The sequence below is a fragment of the Propithecus coquereli genome, unplaced genomic scaffold (assembly GCF_000956105.1).
Source record: "Propithecus coquereli isolate 6110/MARCELLA unplaced genomic scaffold, Pcoq_1.0 Scaffold442, whole genome shotgun sequence".
NCBI classification, from domain to species: Eukaryota; Metazoa; Chordata; class Mammalia; order Primates; family Indriidae; genus Propithecus; species Propithecus coquereli.
In genome coordinates, this window is record NW_012150197.1 from 1,021,766 (window position 1) to 1,032,669 (window position 10,904).

Genomic DNA, 10,904 nt, shown 5'->3' on the forward strand with positions numbered 1-10,904 from the left:
GGCGCGGGCCGGCGGGCGCGGCGGACGGACGCCGGCGGCCCCGGGAGCAGCGCTCGCTGCGGCTCAGCATCAACGCGCGCGAGCGGCGGCGCATGCACGACCTGAACGACGCGCTGGACGGGCTGCGCGCCGTCATCCCCTACGCGCACAGCCCGTCGGTGCGCAAGCTCTCCAAGATCGCCACGTTGCTGCTCGCCAAGAACTACATCCTCATGCAGGCGCAGGCCCTGGACGAGATGCGGCGCCTGGTGGCCTACCTCAACCAGGGCCAGGGCCTGGCCGCGCCCGTGGCCGCCGCGCCCTTGACGCCCTTCGCCCAGGCCGCCGTGTGCCCCTTCTCGGCGGGCGCTGCGCTGGGCCCCTGCCCGGACAAGTGCGCCGCCTTCTCCGGAACGCCCTCGGCGCTTTGCAAACACTGTAACGAGAAGCCTTGACTGTGCCGGCTCCCCGCCTCCTTCCGCGCGCGCCCTTCATTACGCTTCCCTGATGACTGTCACCCTGCCTCGACAAGAGACGCCCGGATGGACCCTGCCCCTGGGGGGAGGCGGCCTGAGCTCGCTTCCAGCCCGTGCACAGCGAACAGATTGCGGCTGCGGGAAGCGCAAAGCCAGTCCGGGCACGGCATTGTGCCGGAGGGTGGGACGCTGGGATCCAAGCCGGGAACCTGTGGCGCCCTGGGGGCCCTGTCCCAACGTCCCTGGGCTCACGGATAGGGGTGGGGGGACCAGCCGTGTTTCTCCGGGCACTGCCGCTCACCCCCAAAAAGAAGACCTTGGCAGGGTCCCAGGGCGTGGGCGCCGTCCCCAGACAGGCCCATCCGCCTCCAGCTCGGGGCGCGGAGGGCGGAGGCAGAGCCGGGCTCGGCCGTGGTGCTGATCCCACGTGGGGCTCGACCACGGGCCCCAGCCGCATCTGGCGGAGCCGCAGGCCCGCGCTCTGGCCCGCGTGTTCCGGAGCGCGAGTAGCCGCCACCTCCAGCCTCGGCCGGCCCGGAGACCCCAGCGCCCCCAGCGCCCCCGCAGCGACCCGCCGGCTGCGCCCCACCGACTCCGCATCCGCCGTTTGCAAAGGCACTGCTGGACCGCGGGCGCAGGACGGCCCCGGCAAGGAGCTTTTCGGCCTTTTCCAGGTTCGAGTTTGTTCTGTTTGTCTTCTTGCCTGATCGAGGTGCGGGAAGTGGACGCCACCGCCAGCCGCCTGGAGCTCTGCGCGGTTTACCCCTAAATATCCCCCGGATTCCAGCCACTGTCGCGCAGCCCGGAACGGCCCGCGGCGCGTGGAGTTGCACCGAGACCGCTTCGCGCGCCTCTGCCGCAGAGGCTGGCGGAGGAGGGGTCCTCACAGCGCGCACCCCCGTGACCCTGGAGGGTCAGGGAGGGCCCCGGTCTAGCCCCGGTGGCCAGCAAAGCCCCGTCCCCACCAACGCGTGCACGTTTCCGAGGGGGAGGCCGGACTCCGGGTGAGTATGGCGGGCCCCCGCGCCCGACGGTTGCCAGCCGATGGGGGGGATCTGTCTCTTCTATGCTGGGGCGCAGCGCAGAATCCTGCCACCGTCGTCCCCGGACCGAGCCATCCGCGTTTGCGCCCAGCGGCTCCGCTGCGGTGTCGGCCTGATTAGCCCAGTTCCTCGCTGCCCCGCAAAGCGGCCTGTCCACCGCGCTTAACTTTAATTAATACATTTCAAAAGGCCCTTTTGTATTTGCAAAATGAAGTGTGTGATGAAGTCTTCCTCATAAGGACATATGCTTAATACTGGTTTCTGCTGATTTCCATTTTTATTTCTTCAGTGTCTTTTTTCCTAACAGAGTAGTTTATCAGTTTTGCACAAAAAGCTGAGTGCCGCAGACTATTTTTCAAACGCATTTTAGATAAGGCAGGAAAGCTGGAGACTGAAATACCCTTTACTTCTGGGGTCGTTTCAAAGTGACCTTCAGTCAGCTTTGTAAATTGCTTATTGTAATTTGAAACGGGGTTGCTTATTCCGGTTAAAACCAGAGAGTTTAGTACATCCTTTACATTCAGAAGAACGTATGTGATTTCCACTTATTTTACAAAGATAATATTAATTTTAAATTAATTAATATCAAATTAGTGTTCATTTGTGACTGAATTCATCATAATTTCCCATTTCAAATAATTGTGTCAGCTTTGGCCACCTGCGTCTGAACCGGGGCCTCAAGTATCTCTGAGAGGCTCGAACTGGTCTGTATGCAACCGCTTATTAGCAGACAGGTGAAGTCCTAAGAAAAGGGTAAAGGAAAAAAATCTCTCTTCCCCTTTGGGTGAAAACCAATTTTTAAAAAGAACCATTTCACTAATCAAAAATTCTTTCCGTAGCTTAGTTTTTTTTTTAGTTCAAATAACATTTAAACACTTTTTTTAGATTGCAAACTGTTGCTTTACTGTTCTCCAGAATGTCTGCTTGCCTTTCTCTGGGTCGAAGAGTATTTCTGAGGGAAATTAGGCCGCTTGTTCTCAGCAGTGCCCTCTCATAGAGCACTCTGGCCCAGCACAGTGGACGTCCCTTGGCCTCTCTCAAGTTTGCACGGCGAACCTCCCGTTCTGAGACCCCCCACACACAGCCTGTGTGCCCACACCTGGCAAACAGCAAATGCAACCAACGAGGGCGCCTGTTGCAAGCCTGGGGCTCTGGGGAAACATCCGATGGCGGGGGAGGTTCTGGGTCGTGCCCCTGCAGGTGTGTCAGGATTGCTGAGAACCCCGTGGGAGGTGGGAGGAACTTCATCACCACCATGTAAGCCCCAGGAGCCAGTGTTCCTCCAGCGCGGGGGCGGGGATTGCATAGGAAAGAGCTTTGCTTGGAACTCGGGTTTGAACTGACTCTTTGTGGGTGAGGACGTGCAGCCGGGGTGGGGGCAGGGGACTGTGAGGCAGTGTCCCCAGCACCGAGACATTCACACCAACCCTTTGAACCGGCATCCTCCATCCGGGGATGACGCGGCCTTACATAGAATTTTACATGCGCTAGTGGCCACGTTAAAAAAAGTAAATGGAAGCAGGTGAATTAATTTCACTGATAGCTTTTGTTCATCCTATCATCTCCAAAATATTATCATTTAAACATAGAGTTAAAATTTTAAATTATCAGTGAGATGTTTTACTTTTTTGGGTACTAAGTCTTCAAAATCCAGTGTGTATGTTGCACTGGGGGCCTGTGTCAGTTCGGACCTGCCAGGTTCCGTGTGCTCAGGGTGGCGTGGTGGGAAGTGCAGACGGTCTTTCTCCTGAGAGCCGGCTAGGGCTCGGCTGGGGCCCACAGCGAGAAGAGCCGCTGCCTGCTTCCTTCCAAGAGCGGTGGTGGCAACGTCCACTGAGTTCCTGGCTCCACGTGCCCACCCAACCTCACGTTGGCCAACCACACCCCCGCCTGGGGAGCCGCCAGGACGCAGCAGATTACAAAGCGACCCCCCAAAGGCGGCCCAGCGGTGACAACCCTGGTCCTCCTCTCTGCCCACGAGGGGTTTGTCCTGGAGTCAGTGCTTCCTTCCTCCGTCAACCACACGAATGAAGTCTGGGCCCAACAGACGGCAGGCATGTTTCTCGGCACCTTTGGGCGTCCTGATGCCCTGTGGTCGGCGCAACTAAAGCGAGGCAGCCGCTCCGCCTGCCGTTTCCCCTGCACGAAACCTGACTGTTTGGCGAGGGTGTTTCCGCCCACTTGGTGAGGCTCTGTGGCCCCAGCTGTCAGCTGAGTGGTGCCCAAGATACTTCACGGAGATCTTTGTTTTCTCCCAGTCGAGAAATCTGCTCCACCCAAACGGCCGCTCTGGTTTTCGGGAGCGGTGGGCAGAACGAGGCCCCAGCCCGGCTCCCCCCGGAAAGTTCACCGACAGACTCCGGCACCCGCACGCAGCTTCCAGTGGTTTCATTTTGTTGTTAGTTTCATTCCAAAGAAGGAACTTTTCATTTCACTTACGTAGATGTTACTAGAATCACCGGGGAACTCTGTTCTGCCTTACGGTTAAGCTAACAGGCATCGCAGCACAGACGCCCGCTTTGCCGAACACGCGTGTCTGTTTTCCTTGCAGGCTGGACACACTAACTGAAGAGGCTCTCTGTGAAGGACAAATACCGTTTTCCCAAGAGGACGGGAGAAACGCACAAACCGGCGTTCCGACCCCAAAGCCCCCCTGGCGTCCCCCTCAGCTCCCTGAACGACCTCCCGTTGGAAGGACCGGGCAGAGGCTCCTAAGCCCCGGTTAATCCACCGGAGAATGATTATAGCAATTTTATAATGTGAATTTGCTTGTGATATGTTTTTAGTCCTTAATCGCTTTTGGCATCCCATTTGAAGAGATGGAAACACAGGGATTTGCGATGTATTAAATCATTTCTCCAACAATTACCTCTGTGAACGCACAGCCCTGGACCCGGCGTCCCAACGCCCCAGCAAAAGTCTGCTTCGTAAAATCAGAAGTTAAAATGCATTTGCAGGTTTACTCCAAAGGGACAAGACCCACGCTGCCGCGAACACGGGGAGGTTTGTGTAATTAGCAAGCTCACTTTTGATGGAGAGTGTCCCCGACCGTGAGACACGGCCGCTCGGCGCTTTTCCAGGCTGAAGTCCCCGCGGCTCTGCAGCGGCTCCGGGAGGGCAGACGTCAGAATTAGTCCCGAAGTTAACACAAAGCGGGTCACACTGCCGAGGCGTGGGAGGGGTCTCTGAATAAAGCGACATCGCCCTATCTTCTTCGCCTCTGATCTCTTGTGGCTGCGTCTGTGGCCGTCGCGGGGAGCCGGCTCCTGCCATGTCTGAGCCCAGAGCTGACTCCGTGGCTCCAGCAGCCACGGCCTGCGCTTCTGGGAGGCGTAGTGAGAGCCCGGTGTGCCGTGGGTGGGCCTCCGTATCCCACGACTCACAGGGCCACCTGGTGAGCCCACGCCACCTGGGGGCTGCCACTGGGGATGGGAGCGCAAACTTGGCCCAAGGGCTCTTGGGACGGCTCGGCTGTGCGTTAGGGAACGTGGGAGCCTCTTCCCAGCAGCCCCGCTCTGCCCTCCAGCCCCGTTTCGTCTACAGCAACGAGCCCACAGCCAGTCGTCTCCTGGGACCCCCTGATTTGTCCTGACACGAGGCCAATTTCCCTGGTCCGTGTGGAAGGCACTTGCTGTCCTAATGAGGCACTGGCCGGTCTGGATATTTGGCCGCAAACCCCAAGACGGGCCCGGGACCCGCGATGCTCTCTGATGGCCCCAAGGCATCTGACAGAACCCATTTTTGTCGCCATCATCCAAAGCCTGTGCCTGCTTGTGGCATCGGAGCTGCGCCTCTCAGCGCTTCCGGCTTTCTGACCGGGGTTGGCACTGAAGTTACGAAATCCCGGGAACAAACGGTCTCTGCATTTCATGTGCGGGAACAAAACTGTCTTTCATGGCCCTAGCAAACACCTGGGCAGCATGTCCGGGGGTCGCTCCCCGCCTGCGTCTGCCCAGGGGGTTCCCGCAGCCACATGTGACTCAGTCGGAGTCGACCACAGAAGGGACATACCTGAGTGTCCCTCAGTGAGTAGGTGGGAACCAGGACCCCTCCAGAGCCGCCCCGAGGCGAGCACACGTGTGTGTGTGTGTGTGTGTGTGTGTGTGTGTGTGTGTGTGTGTGTGTGTGTGTAGAGCAGCCGGGACACCGTCCACACACGCACACTGGTGAGGCACGCGTCCCTCCCGATCGCTGTGTGAACACACCGGCCATCTAAGAGCCAGTCAGTGCCAACCACGAGTCGCACCCAGGCTGCTGCTGGCGGGAGCTGGCGGGACAAGGTTATTCTCCTGTCTTGGTGCCGGCCGGCCCACCAGACAGCACCGTCCCGCCTGCCAGGGAAGCCCCTGCGGCTCTTGGTGGAGAGCCCCGAGAAGTCAGTGTTCCCATTTCAAGCATCATAAACAAAGCGGAAGCCGTGTATTCTGTGTTCGGGGTCTGGGTTTCTGTGCCCCCTGCCGGGATGCAGCGGCCTAGGGCAGGGCAGGTCCGTGCAGAGCTCTCGCCCTCCTGCCCGCCCAGCGCTCAGGGCCAGTGGGAGGCGGGGCATCGCCTGGGAAGTGCAGAGGCTGCTCCCGGAGGGGTCAGGTCCAGGGCACCCCCGCATCCCCCACACGTTCTAGGGTGAGCTCTCCCCACCCCCACCCCTGCCCTCACCCCCAAAGGCCCCCTCCCCCTGCAGCTTCTTTGGGAGGAAATGGAGATTCGGCAACTCGTCCCCTCCCTCTCCCTGGGTAACCCTGGTCCCCTGACCGTCAACATGTGCTTTTTAAAACATCCCAAATGTACAAATGTACGTTGGAGTCTCTGGTCACCGTCCCCAGCTGAGGTGCCGATGGCATCTGGCTTGGGGAGGGCCTGGCAGGTGTCGGGCAGGGACGAAGCTGGGGCAGCTGGTGTTCTCTCTGCCCAAGAGTGTTTCCTGAATGTGTGTGCATGTGTGCCTGTGTGTGTGCATGCGTGTGTTGGGGGTATGTGCTGTCTCTGTGTGTGTATACATGTATGTGTTGGGGGTATGTGCCGTCTGTGTGCATGCATGTGTTAGGGTATGTGTTATATGTGTGTGCATGTATGTATGCATGTGTTGGGGGCGTGTATGCATATGCTGGGGTGTTGGATTGTGGGGGGTGCAGGTGTGTATGTGTGCGTGTGTGTGTGTGCATGCGTGTGTTGGGGGTATGTGCTGTCTCTGTGTGTGTATACATGTATGTGTTGGGGGTATGTGCTGTCTGTGTGCATGCATGTGTTAGAGGTATGTGTTATATGTGTGTGCATGTATGTATGCATGTGTTGGGGGCGTGTATGCATATGCTGGGGTGTTGGAGTGTGGGGGGTGCAGGTGGGTATGTGCGTGTGTGTGTGTGTGTGTGTGTGTGTGTAATGCTGCACATGGCTGTCTCCGGGTCCCGATGCAGAGGGTCCCGGGCCCTCCAGGACAGCCTTACCGCCCTCCCTTCCCTACTGGCTCTGCGTCTTGGAGGTCGCGATCCTCCTTCCCTTCCCGCCACGGTCTGGCCTGCGTGTTTGAGGTTAGATGGGGACCCACAGGCCTTTCAGCTTTGACACCCGGGAAGCCGTGAGCAAACACCCCCGTGGGACTCTCGGTCTCGAGGGGCAAAGACCGAGGGTGGAACCTGGCCCGCACGACCATCCCAGCGGCCCGTGCAGACACTAGCCGTGGCCGGCCGGCCTGAGCTGCTGCCTCCTCGTGTCACATTTGGAGGAACAGCCCTGCTCCTGCCCTCGGTGGGGGCCAAACCGGGTGGCACGATTTTCTGCTGACGGTGCAAAAGGGAGTGTGCAGGGAGGTGACACGACGCTGGCTTAATGCCGCGTCAGGACGTGGCTATGCTGAGAGAGGAGGGGGTGGAGGGACCCCCAGGACACCAGGCGGCTTCCGCCCCCTGCAGACCCGCCGGTGTGTCTGCAAAGGGGCGTGATCGCCTTTCTCGTCCCCGTAGAAAGGCCGGGGACGCTGAGTGTGACAGCCGTGGGGTCTAGGGACGCAGGGAGGGCCGCGAGCCGAGCACCCAGGGCTGCCGCCAGTTAGCGTTAGCCGGGGACGTCCCCAGCCCTCACTGGAAACCCAGTGCCAGTCACTGCGGAACATGACCCGTCGTTGCAGTCACAGAGGTCCTGTGGGAACGGGGTCCTGGCAGCGACGAGAAAGGGCGAGACCGGCAGAGGCGATAAAGTCGCGGGCCAGGAAGAGATGCCGTTTTACCACCGTGCCCAGAAGGTGGAAGATGGGAGCGGTTTCTCTTCTCAAATCTTGTCTCAACTTTTTCTCTTGTGCTTTCTCGACGGACACGCCTGCATGAGCAAGGCGGTTTCAAGTGCTGCCACCAGGCCAGTCACGGACGAGCCACGAGCGTCGCTCCCCGTGGCGCCTGCAGGTGCCAGGCCACGTCGGCGGGGCCACCCCGGGAGCAGGAGGCGTTCGCGACCCGCCCTGCTCCGTCCCGGGCGATGGAGGCTGCGGGGAGCTGTGATTACATTTCCTCTCGTGACGACCCTAAGTCAATCTTCGCAATTTTCATTTTGCCGAGATTTAATATAGATTGGTGCCCTGTTCTTGGCTCCCATTTTAATCCAAAATCGCTCATTAAATGGAGCCCAGCAGACGTGGAGGGCGAGGCCTGGGGGTTGAGCCTGGGCCTGGAGATCCCAAAGCAGGTTCCAGATGGGCAGAAGCAGCTGCCCTTGTTACGTGCTGGGCGCTAATCTAAAACCCTGACCCGCTTCTCTGCACATTACGTATATTAAATGCAGCCACAATTCCAGGCACGGCGAGGTCCGCGGATGCCCCCGGCCCCAGAGCCACCTGCGGTGGGTGCTCCTGCCTGCGGCACGGGGGAGGGGAGGGGTGGGGTCCACCCCAGGCACGGCCGTGTGAGGGCAGAGGCCTTCAGGGCCCACTGACAAATCCCACCTGGGGTGGGACTGCCGGGATCCCGCCTCCCTGGCCAGACACCCCCAGCTGGAAACGCCAGATTAAAAATCAGTGACTGCCCGGGACATATTTATACTCAAAATGTATTTGCTGTTTGTCTGAAATTCCAAGTTAACTGGGCAACATCTGTGCTTATTTGTACGATACATCTGGCCGCCCTCCCGCAGGCTGCGCCCGCAGCCTTCCAGAGCCCAGCCAGGTAAACTATCCAGGTGAACTAACCAGGTGAACTAACCAGGTGAACCAACCAGGTGAAGTCACGCGGCTGCCAGCACCGGGTGGAGACCTGCCCTGGACCCCTCCCTCCGGCGCCCAGCGCACATCTGCCCTGCGGAATGTTCAGTCCCGGCACGAAGTGAAAACGTGGGCCCTTGTTCCAAAATTAAGAATTTCGGCACGGGGACAGCAGAGAATTACATGAATGGGGCCCTTCTCGTCACAGGGCCCAGGAGTGGCTGCTCAGGTCGCACACCGTGAGGCCAGCCATGCTGGAGGCAGAGGGGTGCCAAGCCCCAACCGGCCACAGCACACGCGTGCACACACCCGCACACGTTCACGTGGACACTTGCTCGTTTTGGAAGCGGGGACGGTCTGGTTTAGTCTCACCCTGGATGCTGCCCCCCGTGTGGAGAGGCCATTGGCCTCTGGGGGTGGGTGGGGGGCACCTGCGCCAGTGCCACCCCCACAGGTGGCAGATGCCAGCACCGCACGCTGCAGCAAGGGCGGGAAGCCACTGCCGCCCCCGCCGGGTGGGATCCACGGGGTGGGAGACCCCCCTGCCCCCACCGCGAGGCACAGAGCGCAGCACCACCCCCGAGCTGACCAGGACAGTTCCTGGGATCTGCTTGGCGCACTCGCGGAGAGAAGCACTGTCTGCTTGAAGGCAGAGACCCTGACACGGAGGGAGACGCGTTCTGGAGGGAGAGTGCCGGGCCTGGCAGGCAGCGCCAGGGGGCGGCTTCCCCCGCACATGTCTGCGCCCTGCCCCTGCCTCCCCCACCACGGATGCTTTCAGCTACAAGCACAAGTGCCTGAATGGTGGGCCTCAAATAGGCGGGTCCACGCCCTCATCTTCAGAACCATGACGATGACCTCACGTGGCAAAACATGTGATCGAGGCGAGGTCTTGAGAGGAGGTCTCTGTCCTGGGTGACCAGGCGGGCGCTAAGCGCCGGCACAGCATCCATAGGAGAGTCGGGGAGTTTGGGACAAACCCGCGCAGAGCAGAAGGGGACGTGAAGGCAGACTGGAGCGGAGAGAGACGTGGCCCGAGCTGAGGACTGACGGCCACCCCCCAAGTCAGGAAGCCACAGGTGGGCCCCCGGCCCTGCGGACGCCTGGTTTAGGGACCACGAGGGGACGAGTTGCTCTCGTTTGAAGAGGCCCAGTTTGTGACGCTCAGTTATGGCCGCCCCGGGAGATGGACGTGGCACCTGCAGGGAAAGATCCCAACTGTGATTCGTGTCCAAGCACACCCGCCGCACGCCCGGCTACGCGCCGGGGCCCGGTCTTCCTGCCCCACCCGGCCTGCTCGAGTCCTCCCTGCCCCTTTGTCCTCCCCGAGCAACGAGGAGGGGACAGGAGAGCTGGAGTGTGGACCCACGTGAGTGTGCGAGGCAGCGGAACGGCCCCCCTCACAGTAAGCCAGGAGGGCCCCAGAAAGCAGGTGGCAGGGACCCTCGGAGGGACCGACGACCCTCCTGCATCCCCGCCCAGGAGTCCATGCTGCGCAGCGGTGGGAGGATGGTGCGGGCCCAGGTGCTGACAGTTTAGTGTGGTGGGTGCTTGCGCCCAGTGCTGGCGTCCCTGGAGAGCCCCTGCCGCCGGGTGCTGTGATTGCCGCCTCACGGGTGGGTGACGGTCTCAGGCCACCCAGCCGGCACCTGGGCGGGCCAGAATGTGGGCTGGGGTCCCCTGACTCACGCCCTCGCCCCACAGAGCACCCACCCCTCCCTGGGTGCCAGCAGGGACAGTTCTCAGGAAGGTGGCTCTTTGGCAAACGTGGCACCTTAGCTGTCCAGGAAGACAATCGTGTGCTCCGTCCCAGGGTGCCCAGACGCAGGGCGCTTGCCGGGCTCTCCAGACAGTCACAGGCACCTTGGGGGCCACCCCAAGAATGACAGAAAAAGGCCGTGCCAGCCAGGCCACCCAGAACAGGCCCCTTCTCAGGGGCTGGAAGGGTGGCCCAGGTGACAGACGGTTGGGGCGGCAGCGTCCAGGTCCCGTCGGGTGTGGCTGGAAGTCCCGCAGCTGGGCGACGTGGCTGTGACTCCAGGGCCACCCGGGGGTGGAGAACCCGCCCTCCCGACGCACGGGCCGCTTTGCCATGCGTGGGAGCCCACAGCCGCCCTGAGAAAGTCACAGCGGCAGGGACACGGGGGAGCAGGGGACACAGTGAGGGAGGCTGCGACTTCCGGGGTGCTACAAGCAGGAAGTGGGCAGGCAGAGGTCCCC

At 60.8% G+C, this 10,904-nt stretch overlaps 1 protein-coding gene across 1 annotated transcript in view; it reads left to right on the top strand.

Annotated features, from left to right (window-relative positions):
* BHLHE23 (basic helix-loop-helix family, member e23) overlaps positions 1-553 on the top strand; it is a 9,774-nt gene extending 9,221 nt beyond the window's left edge. The window contains exon 3 of the mRNA XM_012654549.1: positions 6-553. Within this exon, the coding sequence (XP_012510003.1) occupies positions 6-434 (429 nt within the window). The 3' untranslated portion in view covers positions 435-553. The remainder of the gene's footprint in view (positions 1-5) is intronic.
* Positions 554-10,904: the final 10,351 nt, after the last annotated feature.